At 42.2% G+C, this 18,946-nt stretch overlaps 1 protein-coding gene across 2 annotated transcripts in view; it reads left to right on the top strand.

Moving 5' to 3' along the window:
* SYT12 (synaptotagmin 12) overlaps window positions 1–18,585 on the top strand; it is a 74,228-nt gene extending 55,643 nt beyond the window's left edge. For both annotated transcript variants that reach the window (XM_060262906.1, XM_060262907.1), the window contains exons 5-8: window positions 2,017–2,232; window positions 4,553–4,673; window positions 6,898–7,031; window positions 16,585–18,585. In XM_060262906.1, coding sequence (XP_060118889.1) covers window positions 2,017–2,232; window positions 4,553–4,673; window positions 6,898–7,031; window positions 16,585–16,758 — 645 coding nt within the window. In that variant the 3' untranslated portion in view covers window positions 16,759–18,585. The remainder of the gene's footprint in view (window positions 1–2,016; window positions 2,233–4,552; window positions 4,674–6,897; window positions 7,032–16,584) is intronic.
* The last annotated feature ends 361 nt before the right edge of the window (window positions 18,586–18,946 follow it).

Here is an 18,946-nt window from a genome sequence, read left to right as displayed (position 1 = left end):
GGCACCTGATGGGAAGACAGAGGGGATAAGCAAACATTCTGCATCCTTTGCACATTGTGATGGTTGCAGGTGGGGTAAAGGAATGCATTTAATCAGTTCCCACCAGCCTTGGGAGACTTGAAGTACAACAGTCCAAAGTGTGGTTGGGAGGTGGCAGCGCTAGGAGGGAAGTAAATCCACTGAGCTGGTCCAAGACATTGTCTGGATTGTGACAGCTGTAACGGCTTCCTGTAGTGTATAACTGCCTGTAGATGGTCACTGGGTATGCTTCAGGGATGGGCATAAATGCACTGATTTTGGAAGCTGTTGTTATTTAAGAAGCTAAATCATGAATTGGTCTAATCAGCAAAGTGCACCAAGAGCATTATTCCTAGGAAAACCATAGATAGGAGGAAAGGTTATAGATTTTGCACAGAGAGTTAATCTGGTGAATATAGCAGTGGTGTTTCTGGCAGTAGGTTGAAAAAAGCAAGTCTTGAACATGGTAAAAGGGGACATGTATCCCCAGAGATCAGGAGACTTGTAACCGGTTAAAAGTTAAATAAAAGGTTTAGGAAACTTTGAGAGACAGAAATGCAGAAGATACCATCGGTATTGCTGAAGGGTTCAGGACTTTAGTTGGCATAAATTGACATGGCACAAAACTGCTGCTTGCTTCTTTTCTTTTTTTAGCTCACCTTCTGGGATATATTCATGAATGATTATTTTTTTTCCAAAGTGGAGGGAGGGGGGAGGGAACCAAACTCTGTAAGGGATAAATTAAGAACAATTGCATATTATTGCTTTCATTTGTAGTATTTATTCTGCTTTCATTAAATGTGGAAAAAATGTGCATCTGGCTTCTGAGATTACACTGAGCCCTGCCAAAGCTAACCCATAAGGACTAGAAACAAGTTGGTTTATTTGGTTTATTAATTCTGAGTCAGATACCAAAGTTGATCCTGTTCTTGCATGGTGCAATCACAGCTTTGTTTAATGCATGAATTCTTGGTTGCTGTGTCCTCTGTTTGCTGAAACCTGAACCAATGAGCCATCACATGAGCCTGTTCAAGTGCAGCAGTGTTTCTGGCTGTTGCTGGCCTCCCTGTGATGGCTATATAATCTCGCACATATAGCAGCAGCTGGCTCCAAGCCTGAGTGCAGGTCACGTGCTTTAGTTTCACCCCTTTGCAAGAGGGCTAGCTCAGCATTCTCTGCCCTCCACTCCTGTTTAACCGCTCCCTTGAGCATTATCCTTGAGCTGCGCTTCAAAGCATCAGAACAACTGCAACTTTAGCATTTGCTGTGAAACAGCGTTGTGATTTCCTTCTGTCCCTGTTTAATCTTCTTACATTCCAGGGATTTTCCAAAGACTACTGTGAGGATAGAACCTCCTCATTAGCTGAAAAAAGGCAAGAAGAGTGTTCGCTGATAGATTCACAACGCTCTTGGCAACAGGGGATCTCAACCATTGCCAGAAGGATCAAGGAGAACTGGATAGGATTTCTCCAAAGAGCTATTTGGCTCATTTTCATAATTATATCTTTTGTTGCATTAGATATATCATATGTAGGCCAAAGTTACAGAGATACTAGAGGAAAAGTTAGAAACCCACTTTCCCCTTGCTGGTGCACATGGCTGCTGAGAATTTCAGCCTTTAGTTGTTATTAATAACCCATTTGGGAGATTCTCTTGTTTAAATGAAGGGAAGAGAGGCAAAGAATACTTCAGGAATTCAAAGGTGTGGTTTACTGGCTTGAATCTGACTTACATTGAATTAGGCCATTGTCCATTTAGCTGAGTACTTCCTGGTATCACTGGATAGCAGCTCTCCAAAGCCTTGATCAGAAGAGGATCTTTCCCAACACCTGATATGTAAGGTCCTTTTAATTAGATTAACTCTTTTTGCCTAGACCTTCTAATTTACCAAGTTGTTGCCTTTTTGGTATGAATGTTTTTCAGATTTTTTCTTTTTCTTTTTGTTGTCTCACCTGAAATTTTGTGCTTTTACTGTCCTTCCTTTTCCTCTCTGTGTAGATCCAAAGAAGTGCCTACTCAGTCTTCTTCGATGAGAAGTTTTCAATCCCTTTGGATCCTGCTGCCCTGGAGGAAAACCGCTTGAGATTTTCTGTCTTTGGCATTGATGAGGATGAGAGAAACATCAGCACTGGTGTAGCTGAACTAAAGTTGTCAGACTTGGATCTCTCTATCCGGCCTTTCAATGCATGGCTGTATCTGCAGGATATGAACAAGGTAAAATGTCTGTCTTGCTGCATCCTTCCTAAAACAATCAGCTTTGTGCCTGACAGTTAGTTTAACGGGCTACAAAAGAGATGGATAATAATATCATTGATGTTAAAGAGTCACTGAATGTTCTCTCCACCCACACATCTCCATGTTGTCACAACAGATCCTGGGAAGACTGTTAACTTGGTTATGTTGCAGCATGGGTTGGGCGGGAATAGAGCACTAAAGAATGGACATGATTAGGGGTTCAGAAAGGCATCTACATCTCCCTGGTGCTGATGAAACCCTTGGCAGCTCCCCTAAACCTCTGAATGCTGATATAGCCTTGAGATGTTACAGTAATTACCTTGATGGTTTTCCAATGACCATGATTGCTAGGAGACAAAATAGTGGTTTCTGACATTATGTCTTCTTCCAAAGTGATTTCTCATTAATCAGCAGATCTACTTGAGCAGAAAAAGTGCAGCAGGTTTGGTGTCCGTTAGTTCATGAATCTTTGAGCTTGCTGGATTGTCCTAGCAGAAATACCACTTAAATGAAACATTTCTGTTGTAATGGACACTGACACAAAGATTTGGGCCTTTAAAGATTTTGATTCCTTTGAATTGTTACCCTCCTTCTGAAATCATCAACATCTGTTGGTGACATCAGTGGAACAACACCAGGATATGCCAGTGGAGGAGACCTAATGAGGGTGGAATGTTTAGCATAGGAGAGAGGAGACCTGGGTTCAAATATGCCCATGCCATGACCATGGACCAGTCACTCTCAGTCTAATTGCCTTCACAGGTCTAAAGTAGAAAAGGTGAGAATCATAAGCACTGCCCTGAGTTCCTTGAGGCCCAACATAAGCACATGCCCCATCACTCATGGCCCACACCCCATAACTCCCGCTGCCCCTGCCCTTACCTGCCAGCTGCATTCGTTCTTCTCAGCTGCTATAGGAGGAGGGCCAACCAGCCAGCCTGTGTGATTAATACTTCATGAGTCTGCGTTCTGAGCTACAGTAGCAAGCAGGCAAAGCCACTACTGTAGCATGGAGCACATACTCACCAAGTATTAATCACACCAGTCCTTTGGCTCTCCCTGTCCCAGACCGAGTGTGTGGATGAGGCAACTTGGGTCACATGACTGCAGCGAGGCCTCTTTGCCTCAACTGCTCACTTACTGCCCTGTTGACTGGCTGGGGAGAAGGACAGCCAGCTGGCCAGTGCAATTAATACTTAACAAGTATGCCTCACCCACCCACTACTGTAGCACACAGGGCATACTCACTAATTGCACCAGCAGGCCAGCTGGCTCTCCTTCTCCTGTAATAGTTGAGGTGAACGAGTGCAGCCAGCAGGTAATGAAAGACCACCAGGACTTCTGCAAATTTTTTAAAAATTGGCTCTAGATAGAATATAATTAATAGTGATATACCACTGTAGCAATAAATGTAACAGGTTCTTCCCAGAATTCCCAGATTTCTTTTTTTAAACAGATTAATTCTCTAGCCCTTCTGCTGTGAAGTCTGCAAGGCTTCAATGGCTATATACTTGCTCTTTTTAGCAAAGCTGAGAATTTGGGGGACCTGTTGCACATATCGCTACAATGATATAGCAATATAATGACATTTTAGTACTCATTGGTGGTGGGAGGAGATGGTTGCTATGGGGAAAGGTCAAGGAAACTGGCTGCCATGTGGGTGGGGAAACCTGGATTTACCCACCACACATCAAGGCTAACTGCAGTATTTCCTAAAACTTTGGAGCAAAGCAAGTTTGAGAAAGATTAAGGAAAAGCCAGAGAACTTTACAGAGATGCATGAATGCACCAATATGCTACAGGGATGGAGAGGGGGAAAAGCCTGCTCCTCAAGAGCACTGACCTTGGAGCAGATAACTCATGTGGAAGTGGCATTTCAGGCCCAAGGATGTATTGGGCTTCAGTTTCTTTCACTGTTACGCATTTCTCTATTTATTTCCCATTTTCCCTTTTCTGTAAAAGTGAAGTACATGGTACTAGGATGGTAGTAATCATTGCATTGGAAAACTTAGGGAAATGAGGACCCTGCTGCAGAAGGTTTTGTTAACTCAGGACACAGCACAAGAGCTGACTTTGGGCTATCATTTTTGTTGGACAAAAACTAGCAGCCATGGCTCAGAGGTATCAATGATTACTAGACTTAGAAGACTGTAGTTCAGTTTAGAATTGCACTGTATGACTTAGACTGTTGCTTATAAATAGCAATTCTAATACTGGATAAAGTAAATTCATAACAATATACCTACTGCAAGAGTAGTGCAGTAATGAGAAATGAATGGTTCCTTCTGTTTCCCTGTAGGCAACTGATTCAGTGGGTGAAATCTTGCTTTCGCTTAGCTATCTCCCAACAGCAGAGCGATTAACGGTTGTTGTGGTTAAGGCCAAGAATCTGGTGTGGACCAATGGTAAAGTGACAGCAGGTCAGTAATAAATCTTGAAATGTACCAGTGCACCCCAAACCCTGCAATGTGTCTATGGCAGTTAGATATTGAGAATGTCTCCTTTAATCTTAGTGGATAGATTAGAAGTGCTGGTTTTATAATTTACATGCGTTGTTGTGCACACTCATCATGTGCATCTGAAGAGATGTAATGAGCATCCCTGCATTTCATTTCCCAAGCCAGAGCTTCATCCAGTCTGAGCTAAATGGCATTTAACGCAGTTTGTACAAAGTAGCATTTTGCCTGGGCATTTTATCTTTTTACTATCTGCTGGTCTGTAGCCTAATGGTTGAGCCCTGAGGTTGTTTTGCCAGCAGCGGTGGGCTATTTTTGCTAATTCATTTCTCCTACTGCAAGCCCTCAGGTCCCCTGTGCTTGTCTCTGTCTTCCCAGGAACAGCATTTTGGAGACTCTAGTAGGCTGCAATAGGAAGCGGGAAACTGGCAGAAATCGCACTTTTCACTGGTGGAAGTGACTCTTGTTGGCAGAATGACCTTTGGATCCAGCCTCTAATCTTTTGTAAAATATTGATTTGTCTGTCTTTGTACACTGCTAGGAGACATTGGCACTGGATTTAGTTACCCCTTTAGTATACACACTTGTACCAAAGCTAGCACGTTTTGAAAAATTATAATCAAAATTGTATCCAAAATATTTGTTGTACAAATTGTTATTAGACCCATTGGTATGCTTGTTAAAGCATATGGTACCAGAAAGAATACAATAATTCAGTTGGAATTTAGTAGAAGTTGCTAGACTGACCTTTGCTAGACAGTGAAAAGTTTGAAACCTCCATAAAAATAAGAATGGTTACAGTAAGTATAGGAAATAATGCATCTTGTTAAGCTGATGTCTTATCAACGGTTTCTAGCAGAACATACATTAAGAGAATGTAGTCCAATGACAGTACTTGTAAATTGCTGGACTTTATTTCATAGCTGAGAATTCAGAAAAATCATGCAGTTCATTTATGTGCAAATGATTATTTATAACCAAGTCATTCTCAGTAAATCACTGGAATATTCTTACATTTATTCTACTGCACTACAATGATTTAATAAATGTTTAAAATGTGAAGAAAGCTATTGATTTGGAATTGATTGCAGCTGAAGTAACACATGCATCAGCAGCGCTGAAATGAGGGGTGCTTTGTCTTTTTTCTTCCCTATTGTAGCCTAGACAAGGAGTAGTCATTAAGGGAGAGTTTCTCATGGTTTAATTCCTGGCTAGCCATATATGCTTCTAGTGAGATATTAGAACAGCACAATTACCTCTCAGACAGAGGGTGCAATAAACTAATCATGCCCACAGCCTAATTTCTAAATCATAAACAATAAAATACTTATTTTTTAAAAGTGTGATAAAGAGAAACACATTGGGAAACATTAGTGGGTGAGACATTAACAATAGTAAATTGTACAGCTACTGGTTTTTCCACTGGCTTTACATCTTCTTATGCTGGTAGAGTAAGTTGCATATGGAAAAGAGGAAAACCATTTCACCTCCTGTTTTAGTTCTGGCTTCTCTGAGCCTTTCCCGAGAGTCATCACAGCAAGGAGAGTCATTAAATATTCTAGGTGTCCAGGGGTCATTTTATAGAAAATAGGTGGTGGAGCTCATCCAGGGATTGTTATGCAGCTGCACCTACTATTCAATGGACAAGGTGGGAAGGAGGAGGTGGAACTCTCAGAAAGGTTCAGCAGCTATGCTCCTGTGAGCTTCCACTGAATCCGAGGCCTGAAGGTGTCGGCCATCCTGTTTGGGCTACTTTAATTACCATCAACAGGAACTGAAATACTGCAGGAAGTTTTATTTGAAGAATCTAAGAAGTGATCTGTTAGCTTTCCATTCTAATTTACTGGATTTCTCTTGGTTGTTGTAAGAGAGTGCATCTAGTTTGTATTTATTTATGTAGATTTGTTATCCCACTCTACCCCAAGGGGTGTAGGTGGAATAGCAGCTTAAAGCAGACAGTTAAAAAGAAGTCTTAAAATATCATTTTACCAGTTCGTCCTAAAGTGTACCCACACCCCTGTTTATATAGTCCAAACTGGCAGGAGGTGTGCAGCTTCTAAATGTGTGGTAATATGGTAGCCATATCCTAATTGAGGTTTTTTAGAGCTTCAAAAAGTCTGCATACAGAAAGCAGTTTTCCTGAAACATTGACCTAGTTAAGATGATCTCCTTCTTACCATCTAATCAGATCCTTTTGTGAAAGTGTACTTGCTGCAAGATGGGAGGAAGATCAGCAAAAAGAAGACTGCAACAAAAAGAGATGACACAAACCCTGTATTTAATGAAGCCATGATTTTCTCAGTGCCAGCCATCGTCCTACAGGTAAGAGTCCTACAGGTAAGAGTCCCCTGGTCCAAAGTGAGGACTATTTGATATATCTGTGCTGAGGCAGCAGCCTATAGCATCAAGCATACAGGTCAAAGCAGTAGCACAAATCCTAATGATGTAGAGATCCAGCTCCAGCAGAATTTGCCACTGCTGTACCCATATCTTCCCCATGAGTAACATAATGGATAAAGATACCATGAACTTTGCCATGAATGAGCTTGTCAGCTTAACATACTCACTGAGAATAATAATGGTGAGTCAATTCCAGAATTAGTTTGCTGGCATAGCAAGCACCCCAAACTCCTTGTGAATTGGCTGCTCATTTATTTTGTTGTTTTTTGTTGTTGCTATGTGTGCTGTTAAGTTGATCTCTTAACATTAATAGCAGAAGGACCCTGTGAATTGGTGAACCAGGTCATTCTGGATCTGGAAGGCAGAGTATGTGGAGTGGAGCACTGAAGTACCATAAATATCCAGGAGTGCACCAAGCCAGTAGAAAATTGGCTGTTTCCAGTGGTACTGGCAAGGCAGCATGGTGGGCTATTTCTGTTCTATTCCTTTCCAGCTGTCCATTGTCAAAAGGATGAAATGGTCATTGTCACCTTAGAGTTACATGCTAAAGCCCTGTGTACTTGGACTAGATTCTTGGCCCACTGCTACAAGTCATTCTGTATGTTGGCATGTTGTTGGCCAAGGTAGGCTAGCACTGGGTCTGTGATCAGCATCCTAAGGGCGGTTGGTTGGCTTTAGAGCTAGGAACAATGGCAAATTGAGAAGACCAGGGCATCTCTGCCTCATTTGATTAGAATGCACTTTCATAACTTAAAATATTGTCTGCTCTGCAGCAGCCAAAAACCAGGATCAGGCTGCCCAACTGAGCTTTTAAAATATACCAGCAGTGCTGAGGTAGTTTGTGAAACTCAGTCTGTTTCTTGGTTTTAAAGCAAAATGTTAATTGAAAAGTCTGCTTTGGGGGTGGGTTTAGAAGTGGTTTTATCTTGAAGCCATTACACTTGGCCATTTTTGTGCATGATAGCTGCATTCCAAAACTGGCACATGCTGATTTTCAGCTATCATTGCCCATTCCAAGCCAGTTGTATTTAACCACTTCTACTGGCTGAATCCCTTTTTTGCCATGCCTTCTCAAACCATCACTGCATGTAGGTTGTGAAATTACTTGGTGAATTTGTCCTTCAGATGAATCAGTTCAAAAACATTAGTAGACAACAAGGAAAGGAAAAGTCCCCTGTGCAAGCACCAGTCATTTCCGACTCTGGGGTGACGTTGCTCTCACAACGTTTTCACAGCAGACTTTTTTATGGGGTGGTTTGCCATTACCTTCCCCAGTCATCTACACTTTCCCCTCAGCAAGCTGGGTACCCATTTTACCGACCTCGGAAGGATGGAAGGCTGAGTCAACCTCGAGCTGGCTACCTGAAAACCCAGCTTCCGCCAGGGATCGAACTCAGATCGTGAGCAGAGCTTAGGACTGCAGTACTGCAGCTTTAACACTCTGCGTCACGGGGCTCTTCCTAGTCGATAACAACATCCAGCTAAATTAGTATAGGAATACAATATTCATTTTTCTTTAGTACTTCTGACATTTGTAGTTTTTAATCTGGAAAAGGAGAGAACCCTTACAGGATTTGGGGTGGGGGACAAAATCCCTACATCACCTTGCAAGACCCAAATATAAATTCATTTGCTTTTCAGTCATTCATAGTCTTCTATGCTGGAAGCTAATACATCTAAAAGAGTAATCTTCAAAGGAACAATGATAAGGAGAACTCTTTATTCTGCAACAGCATGGGGATAAGAAATTTGATGAGTTACCATAACGACCAAGCAAAGGTCTACTATTGTGGCTTTTCCCTTTCTTTCTCAGGGGAACTGTAGAGGTTAAAACAATGGTTCAGAAAATATGACAGTAGTGAAGAGGTGGGAGAACTAAAGTGCATGAATTTGCAGGGGGCTTTCTTTGCAAGCACACTTTAAATAAGGATACAGTTGTGGATGGCTAGTAACATATTAATGGCTTGACACTGCAATCCTGACAGGTTTACACCCTTCTAAACCCACTGACTTCAGTGGATTTAAAAGGATGCAGCTTTCAGGATTCCATGGAGGATTAAGGAGTTAAAGTTCCACAAATGATTGACCTGGAAGAAAAAATTTGTCACCCTAGCAGGTCAGTCAGAGATATTTAGCAGATTAAGAGGTTACAAAATGGGGGTATTGATGCATAACTTTTCTGTCGTTCTTCCTGAAGTCTTCGAGCCCACCATAGCCTGGCTGTATATCTGTTTCTAATACTCTTCCCCACATGTGGTTTTGTTCCTTCCATTCCCCTCCTTTCCCTAGTAGGACGATTTATTTATCCTTGGATTTATGTCCCACCTTCCTGCAAGTGGGTTTAGGGTCACAGCAAAAGAGCAACCATAAATGCAATTAATAACATTAAAATGTAAAACATTGGCCAGCACATAACCATCTCTGGTGCTGACCAATATCTCCTGCTGGGCAGGGCATAAAAAACCAATACTGTAGCAGTGCACAGTTCAAAAGATTGTTCTTGAGGACCATTCATCTGGACAGTGTAGGCAGGGGAAGCCAAGATTTTCAAATGTCAAATGTCAAAATTGCACTATATCCCACAGGTCTTGAGTTTGGTTGTGATTTCCTTGAAATCAGAGGTTCTGGAGTGGGCAGGCACCACTCACCTTCCGCAGTGAAGACAGAGGCAGAAAATGCATTTAGCATCTCTGCCATTTCCCGACAATCCTTTAGTAATCCATTCACCCCTTTAGTAATCCTTTCACCCCTTGGTCTCTATAATACAGTGGATTCAATGCCAGGAGGAGACATGGTTGTAGAAATCATAGCTCTCTTTATTAGTTACAGCATGGAAACGGCTGAACTAGAAGACTACTCAACTGGGCCAATGGGGCCAACTATATACAGTTCAGGGTTCCCGCACTAGGACACCATTGGATCATTCAAACCAGCCGGGGGACTGTGATTGCAGCAGGGCAGCAGGGATTTGGATCCTACTGCCCATTGTTCCTGAGTCCCCAAGCTCAGTCCTAAAGGCTCCAATGAGCCAGGCAGGAACACTAGTAATACACCACTTTAGTTCACATACACAACATCCCTCACCCCCTAGTTCGCAAGCCTTAGCATACATAGTCCTGGAGGTGGGCAGGCTTGTGGTGCTCCCACATGGACCGCCTGAGCACCGGAGTGGGCAGAGGAGCAGTCGCTACTTCAGGCGTAGTGAGCGGAGGGGCCAGCGATGCTGGAGTTTTGGCTGGTGACTCAGAGTCCTCAGTGGCCACTGGCTCGGCCCCAGGGGCAGAAGTTGGGGCCTCGGATTCGGGTGGTGATCCCGCAGAAGCTGAGCAGCAGTACCTTCTTCCTGGTTCCTCCAATTTCATGAAACTTGATATAGTACTGCAGTCGTTCCAGCCATAGCTCTGGGCAGGCCGTGTCAAACTTGGACAGCATTCCTGGTGTGGCAGCCATGTTGACGGCGATGCAATGCGCGGAGCTGGATGTGGAAGCCATTTCCAAAGGCACTCTTGACACTTTTGAATTGTGGTGCTGGCGAAGACTCTTGAGAGTCCCTTGGACTGCAAGAAGATCAAATCAGTCAGTCCTAAGGGAAATCAACCCTGACTGTTCGCTGGAAGGTCAGATGTTGAAGCTCAAATAGTTTGGCCACCAAATGAGAAGGGAGCACTCACTGGAGAAGACCCTGATGCTGGGAAAGATAGAAGACAAAAGAAGAAGGGAATGGCAAAAGATGAGATGACTGGACAGCATTACTGATGTAACAAACATGAATTTGAACAGACTTCGGAGGATGGTGCAAGACAGGAGGGCCTGGCATGACTTGGTCCATGGGATCACAAAGGCCGTTTTCGCACTAGCGTTTGCTCCGGCGTAGCGCCCCATTTACCTCCGGATCTTCTCTTGGATTTCGCACATGTTGCTCCGGCGCTGCGCTTTGCTCCGGCGCTTCAGGGATTTTACGCCGGAGTATGTTTTTCAGCAAGTTGCCGGAGTTTCCGAAAACCTCCGGATCCACTCAGCGGAGTTTGCTGTGCGAAATCCATCCACGCCGGATCGACTGCTTTGTGGGCGTCACCCTCTCCCTTTCCGTCCTCCCACCCCATCCACCCGCTTGGCCAATCATCAGCCTTTCGCGGCGCTTCCCCAAAGTGCCGGCACGGCCATTTTTTTTTTAAACTTCACAGTTTTGCGTAATAGCGATATTTCGAAATTAACAAATAGAAAAAAAAAACCCCTCCTGGAATAGCCTCAATTGCCACTTCAATTGGTTTCGTTAGAATTTTTTTTATTATTATTGACTTTAGTTGCGTTATTTCGCTGTTGCGTTATCTCGATAATGCGAAAACGACCATTGTTGGGGGGGGAATCTAGTGCCGGTGCGGGCCAAAGCGTTCATGTGTGTGTGTTTTAAAAAGGGAATGCCTCCCTCAGCTGTGCCACCAGATTTCTGGACCTGCACAAAATCGCCATGTATAAAATGGGAAGTTGGAGTCCTGCATTCTTCTCCCTGGCTACATTCCGCTCGGTTAGAAAATAGACGCGACCTCGCTCTTCACACGCGCCACAGAAGGGGAAGGAGAGAATGGAGCGGGGGGGGGGGAGCTCTGGCAGCAGGAATCAGTCAGGTCCCCGTTGCAAGCGCCAGCCGGGGAGGGGAAAGAGAGCGGAGGAAATTTGGGGGGGGGGGATCTAGTGCTTCAGAATTTGGGGGGGGGGAATCTAGTGCTAGGATTCTCCACTGTGAATGCTTCCGTTAATACATAAAGGGCTGTGGAGGATTCTACAGCTGCAGCCAATCCATAAGCAGCAGCAGCGCACGTGATGCGGTTTGTCCAAGAAAAGAAGGGGAGGGAACAGCTCGATGTTACGTTAGTACGTTAGTACGTCATTACGCAACCAGACTTGCGCTTAAAAAAAAATGATTGACAGGGCATCGGACTCAAGCCGATGCCAGTGGGAAAACGATTTGAGCCGGGGCTTCAGGGAAGGTGACTCCGCAAAGAGTCACTAGTGGGAAAACGAGAAAAATGATCCGGACATAATTGCGCCGCGGAAAAAGGGGAGCAAACGCTAAGTGCGAAAACGGCCAAAGAGTCAAACTTGACTGTGCAACTGAACAACAACAAAAGTCCATTTTTGCCTGTGGGATCACTGACTTCGGGGGTTTTTTTTGCCAAAGCTTGTGTTCTCTTTTATTTACCTCACTTGGACTAGCCTTTCACGACTTAAAGGAATCCTTCGTACTTTTTATTTGTTTGTCTGTTAGCCATACAGACCTTTTTAAAATACTTATTTCTGTGTTTCCTAACCTGCAATATACATTTTATCTGAGCTTCTGGTGTTCTCATTTTAAATAGTTTCCAAGCTTCCGAAAGAGTTTTTATCCTCCTTACCTTTCCTTTCATTCTTCTCCACAAGCCCCCTCATTTGAGAGAAGTTGCCCCTTCTAAAGTTAAATGTGGTTCTGTTGGTCTTTTGAGGCAACTTCTTATTTACATAAATGCTAAACTTAATAGCATTATGGTCACTGTTCCCAACTGGTGCTGTCACATTTATATCTTTCATCAGGTCTTGAGCGTAACTTAGGACCAAATCCAGAATCACCACCTCCCTGGTAGGTTCTGTGACCATCTCCTCCATGGCTATGGAATTGCTATGGCATTTGCTTATCATTGTTTATTGACACAGTAGCAGCTCTTGAAACATGGCTGACCAGAGCAATCACAGAGGTGGAACAGACTCCTTTAACAGGAGCTAAAAAGGTAAAGGTAGTCCCCTATACAAGCACCAGTCATTTCCAACATTGCATCACAATGTTTTCATGGCATACTTTTTACGGGGTGGTTTGCCATTGCTTTCCCCAGTCATCAACACTTTTCCCCCAGCAAGCTGGGTACTCATTTGACTGACCTCAGAAGGATGGAAGGCTGAGTCAACCATGAGCTGGGTACCTGAACCCAGCTTCTGCCGGGATCGAACTCAGGTCGGGAGCAGAGAGCTTGGACTGCAGTACTACAGCTTTACCACTCTGCACCACAAGGCTCCTTTAACAGGAGCTAAGAAGGGGGATTTTGGAAGGATGGACCAATTTTTGTTACTGTGTCCCCCGCATGAATATATATGGAATTTATTATATTCATCCTCACACATGCTATATTAAATGACAGCAGTTGTCCCATTTCCTATGAAGGAACCTATAATATAAAGCTAAGAGGAGTGAAGATAAACCCCCTCTAATGATGGGTGTACCATTTAAAAATCTATGCAGGGATAAAGTCGGTGTTGAACTTTACCAGTTAACTGCAGGCACTATACAGTTTGCCTGCTTAGGGCACCAGATCTCACCATGTTGCTGGAGAATACTGAATTTTGAAATTCTGGGGAAAGGAATATTTTTTGAGACTGACATTTATGGTACATTAAGCTGAACATTCCAAGTGTAAAACTGCCTTCTGGATAGTAGGGAAATATATATTGTGACTGTTTCAGTGCTTCTTAGATGAAGTACATCTGGAGATCTTGTTAGAAGTGACTCATTCATTTGCTTTGCTCTGTAATGTTTCGTTTACTTGGTCCTCAATTCAGAAATAGTTTCCTGCTGCAAAGTATTGTTTAAGGCAGGTAAAATGTGGCTATATGGGTAAATAATAAATCACCTCAGATAGAAGGATGTGTATTTCTGCCTGTATCACAGAATGCATCAGATGGCACATCCCATCCATTTAATGTGTTGATAAATGCAATATCAGATACTCACCCACACTTCATCAGAGGACTGTAGTTTCTAATCTAACAGATTAGATTGCACATCTAGCCATAGTTAAGATATGTAGATATCCAACCAAGGGATGATATTCCCATTCAGAGAGCCTATTCAATACAGAAATTTTGATCCAGTAAGGGGGATGCACGTGTGGATGGCTGCTTCCAGGTATACCATCTAAGTATGTCCCTTGCTGAATTTGGGTTGCTCAGTTATTTTTAATTTTGCTACTTTTGGATACAAAATGAATCTTAAAGGAGTGTACAGTGATCAATTTTTTAAAAAAAAATGTATCACCATCTAATATTACAGGCCCTGCTTAGGCATCATGGGCCATGTCAGCAAAAAAATCTGAGTTTGAATTGTACCCCCATTGCCTCCCTGGCATGCATGGTGATGTCCCTTTCAGAATACTGTGTAGCAACATTGCTGTCTCTGCGTTGTGTTGTTTTCTGGCAGAATGCTGGCCATGGATCTTCCTCTCAGTGCTTAATAGATTAATGGGATGCAAGATCATGTATGGTATGCTTGCCTTTGCAATTCGTTTTGCATTGCTTGCTTGTTTGCCTTTCAAAATAATTTAGATCAAGGAAGCAAGACTGGGTCCTCTCAGCATACTGAAATAACCTCCATTGTTTATCCAGCTTTGCACAGAGCTTGCTATATTCTTCAGCTCAGGCAGGAAAGAAATCTCTCTCTGTATAATGGTTAATATAACTGATCCTTGATTTATACCCTTCACTGCTATTATTCATGCAAATATTGACTTTAATGAGCAACAAAATAACTTTTTTGTTAGTTCTGCAAATAATCTGAACAGAGCCAGAAATCTAGGATTAGCTACTATTGTAACTCAGATCAGATGCCTGGATTGTTTAATTTATTCCTGGTGCAGGCCAGGATGTTGAAATTTATCATGTTTCATGTGTTCAGGGGCTTTGCAGAGTTTAAGATGTTGACACTCATGACTGAGCACTCAGTGTTATAAATAAACAGCATACCTGAAAAGGTAGATGTGATGACCCACTGAAACCACTAAGGAGATCAAGGAAATATTTCCCGGTATTTCTTAGCTATTGTATTGTTAATTTTTCATCATATGGGGGACACAACGTTTTGTAATTGAACCTTTATGAGTAACATCACTCCTTTGCTCTATAGTTTTGTGCTTTGCTTCATAGAGATGTATTAGAATTGCACTTAATTGAACTGAACTCAATTCAAGCAGACACATTTTATGGTATAGCCTAGTATAATATTTGTAATGATTTAAAGTGTTAAATGTGTGTTTAAATGTTGGTAAATTGCATAAGAGCAAGAGGGTGAAAGAGATGGATGAGTAAGTGAGGTGGTGAGAGTGTATGGGCGGAGCTAAACTGTTTGTGTGGAGAGAAAGAAAGCAGAAGTCAGTCAGTCAGCTGTTAACAGTCAGTTGTAGTCAGTCAATAATCTGTGGAGTCTGAGAAAGCAGTCTTCTGTTTAGAATCCCATATTTGTGCTATAAAAGTCTTTAAAGATTCTAGGGAAGAAAATAATAATACTTAATAGAGCACATATTAGGGACTAGAGAGAGTCAAATCTTAATATTGTCAAAAGTATTATAAGAGTGTGAGAGAAAGAAGCTGACAGAAACCTGAGTTAAAGGGAAAGAATAAACTTGAGCAAAATAGGATAAAGACTAGTCAAAGTATATTCTGAAGGGAAAGGAGAATTTGAGAGAGGACTGTTTGTGTACTGAAAGAGCGTGATGCCTCAGTCAGGTTAACATACACTGTTTTATTCAGTGAAAAGTTAAGCTACAAAACCTCTTGAAACCAATATATTCTTTGTACAAATAAAGTTTTATTTTGTTTTTTGTTAACCTGGAGTAATATGCTATTTAAACACTAGAGTCTCATCCTCAGGACTAGAGTCCAATGAAGAAGCTTTAGAGCTTGGGCACAATGCCATGGGAAAAGTTAATTAATATTATTAGATTAAATTCTTGGTGGCACTGTTACATACCTTGAGTGAGAGAAAGAAACAGGTTGTTTTTTTCTGGGGGAACATGGCGGAACAGAGTTCCAGAACCTGGTTGTGGAAACAACATTCTTTACAAAAATGTTTAAGAGTTCATGAGAGGCACCCAGATGTTTCTCCTTAATTTCCCTTTTGAGAATTCCAGCACCTCTTTTTCCAGAAAAAAAAGGCCCTGGAAAGAAATAACAAGAAATTTAAGTACAAATCATTTCTAACCACACAAATTGAGAGAGAAGTCATGACAATGTTATTCTGAGGTAACAGCTCACAGGATGTATCATAAGGATCCTGGTGCCAGTCATGCAGCTGTGTTTGGTACCGCTGTCCTGGTGCTCCCCCCATTTTGCCCCACAACAGTCTTTTTACAAGATAGCCATGGAGCACAGAGTGCTTTATGAATGCACAATATCACTTGTGTATCACTTAACATTTCATTTTGGCTGCAGGAAGAACTATAGATTCCCTGCATAACTGTGTCAGCCAAAACTAATATAAGATTGTTAGGATGTGAAGTAGATATCTGCAGGGTCATCTTGTATCCCGAGCATAAGAATGAACTTTGCTTCAGGTTACTAAGTGCTCCACTCCACCATGTACTGATAGAAATAATTTGGATGTTGGTAAAAATCAAAGTAGCAGAGTTCTAGGATTTGTATATTGGAATGTTATTAATACCCACTTATCTCCTCACAGGAGTTATCTCTGCGGGTGACTGTGGCAGAATGTTGTGAAGATGGGAGAGCTGAAAACATTGGCCATGTTGTCATAGGTCCAGCAGCAGGTGGCATGGGCATCACACATTGGAACCAGATGTTGGCCACATTGAGGAAGCCAGTGTCCATGTGGCACCCACTTCGACAAAGCTAAAGACATATCTGCACTTTGGTGTGAATAATCTGGCATGGTGCCTAAACTCTTCCAGTAGACAGAAGCTGTTGGCAAATGGAGTTTACAGCACTTAGGAGTAAAACTATTTTCCCAGTTATTCACAAAAATAAATAACAACAGAAGAAAAGATTGATTGCCGAATGGGACTACAGGAAACTTGAGAAAGCTTTGGAGAGTTCAAGCTTAGACAAAGAAGCTACTGGAACAAACAATAGCTTGTTGCTGAGATAGCTTGTTGACAAATTGGGTGGACTGTGGCTCCACCATTCTAAACATCACCAGCTTGGGCAAACCCACTAGGGTTCCCAGACACAGATAAATTAATTTTATACCGAATATTTAAGTCCCATGCAAGTCTTTTCACCAACTAGGTGTGGGTATGGGGGAGTGTATACCCACTTGGCTTCACCCACTGGGTTCAATGGATTCCAAACAGGTATAGTTGGGATCCTAGCTGTATAACACAGTCTTTGTCACATTGATAGGAAGGCAAAACACATTCACTGCAAAGGAACTTGATTTTAAGAGAACAGGCTTCCAAGTAAATGTATTTACAGTACAATCCTAAAGAGACTTACTCCAGGCTAAGCCCATTAAAATGAATAGGTTTAGACTGGTGTAACTCTCTTTAGGATTGCACTGTTAATTTCACAGTCTCATGGTACCACAATCACATGCATCTTCAACTGGTGCATACTCCAGAAGAGTAGCCATATCAGTTCATTGCAGGAAAGACCAAGAGGCTGACTTAAGAACTCTGCTCTAGTGTGAGCTTTTGTAGGAAAAGACTTTCAGAGCCATGAAATATATATACTTCATGCAAATGAGGAAATAGACTTCCCTGGAAAAGCTCATGCTATAAAAAATTGGTTCTGAGGGTGGCACTGGCTTCTCTCCCCCTACCTTCTTTGCAGCAATAGTATTTACCCACAAGGTGTTTTGCATGATCACAAAGACCTCACATGACCATCCAAGTACTCTCTAGACTAAAATGTAATTGTGATTAAACATGGTATTTCAGTGATAGCATTACCATCACTTAGAAAGCTCCTTGATGCCCACAGAAGGTGCTTGGTTAGTGTTGGATTGCCAACTTTGTGTTGTGAAATGTCTGGAGATTTGGGGGTAGAATGTGGGGAACACAAGTTTGGGACCTCATCAGTGTATAATGCTATAGAGTCCACTGTCCAAAGCAGCCATTTTCTCCAGGGGAACTGATCTCTGTAATCTGGAGGTCAGTTGTACTTCGGTGAGGTCTCCAGGTCCTACCTGGAGGCAAACAACCCTGAGTTGTGGTCACATTGAAACTGTAGATAGTGGATGCTTTTCTTGGCCAAGTTTGTGCCTGCTTTGAGGGCAAAAGAGCTAGTATGTGATGTGGATGATAGTGCATGACGGCAGGATTCCTCTTGACAGGGATGAATTGGGTGACTTTCATGTCCTCCCCAATCACAGAATTCTAAGTATCCAAAGGAGTGGCTTTCTAAAGAGAAAAGAGAGGTTTCCCAGTTCAAAGATCTTATGTACAATTACATGCGTTGTTTCTCTTGGCTTACTCTGTGCACAGTGTTCAAGTACTCTGTCATGAGCAAAACTAATAAGAAAACTGAACATCACATATGAACTTTTGCATAGCTAGTAGAAAGGGTCACCATTTTGATACATGGCAAAACAGATTTTTTTAAAATGACCCAAAAATTGTGAAAACCAAATTTAGCCTGTTATTAAACTGGTTAAAATTATGTGAATATGTGATTTCAATGGAATTGCAAGAGAAAGAATGTCAATAAAATGGATATCCCAGCATATTTTTCTCCCAGCCAGTTCTACCAGTCATCTTGAACCATATGAGCTTGGCTTTAAAAGGTCTTTTGGACTTGGAGCATGTGTTACTTTGACTGAAATGAATAGAAGCCATGAACAGATGTGGGGATAAAACCATACCTTGGTGTTCTGAAAAAACAACACTGGTCACTTTAACAAAAGTTAACACTTTCAAGTGTTAACTTTTGTCCCAAGTAATTCTCTTAATGTGTTGAAATTGATTGACATCAGCAATGCAAGAGCAGAACCATGGCTGCTAAAGTATATATGGAATGAGAGGCAGTTTGGTGTAGTGGTTAAGTGCATGGACTCTTATCTGGGAGAACTGGGTTTGATTCCCCAC

The sequence above is a fragment of the Heteronotia binoei genome, chromosome 21 (genome assembly GCF_032191835.1).
Source record: "Heteronotia binoei isolate CCM8104 ecotype False Entrance Well chromosome 21, APGP_CSIRO_Hbin_v1, whole genome shotgun sequence".
Classification (NCBI taxonomy): domain Eukaryota; kingdom Metazoa; phylum Chordata; class Lepidosauria; order Squamata; family Gekkonidae; genus Heteronotia; species Heteronotia binoei.
The sequence above is the reverse complement of the archived record's forward strand: the minus strand, read 5'-3'. Positions and strand labels throughout refer to the sequence as shown.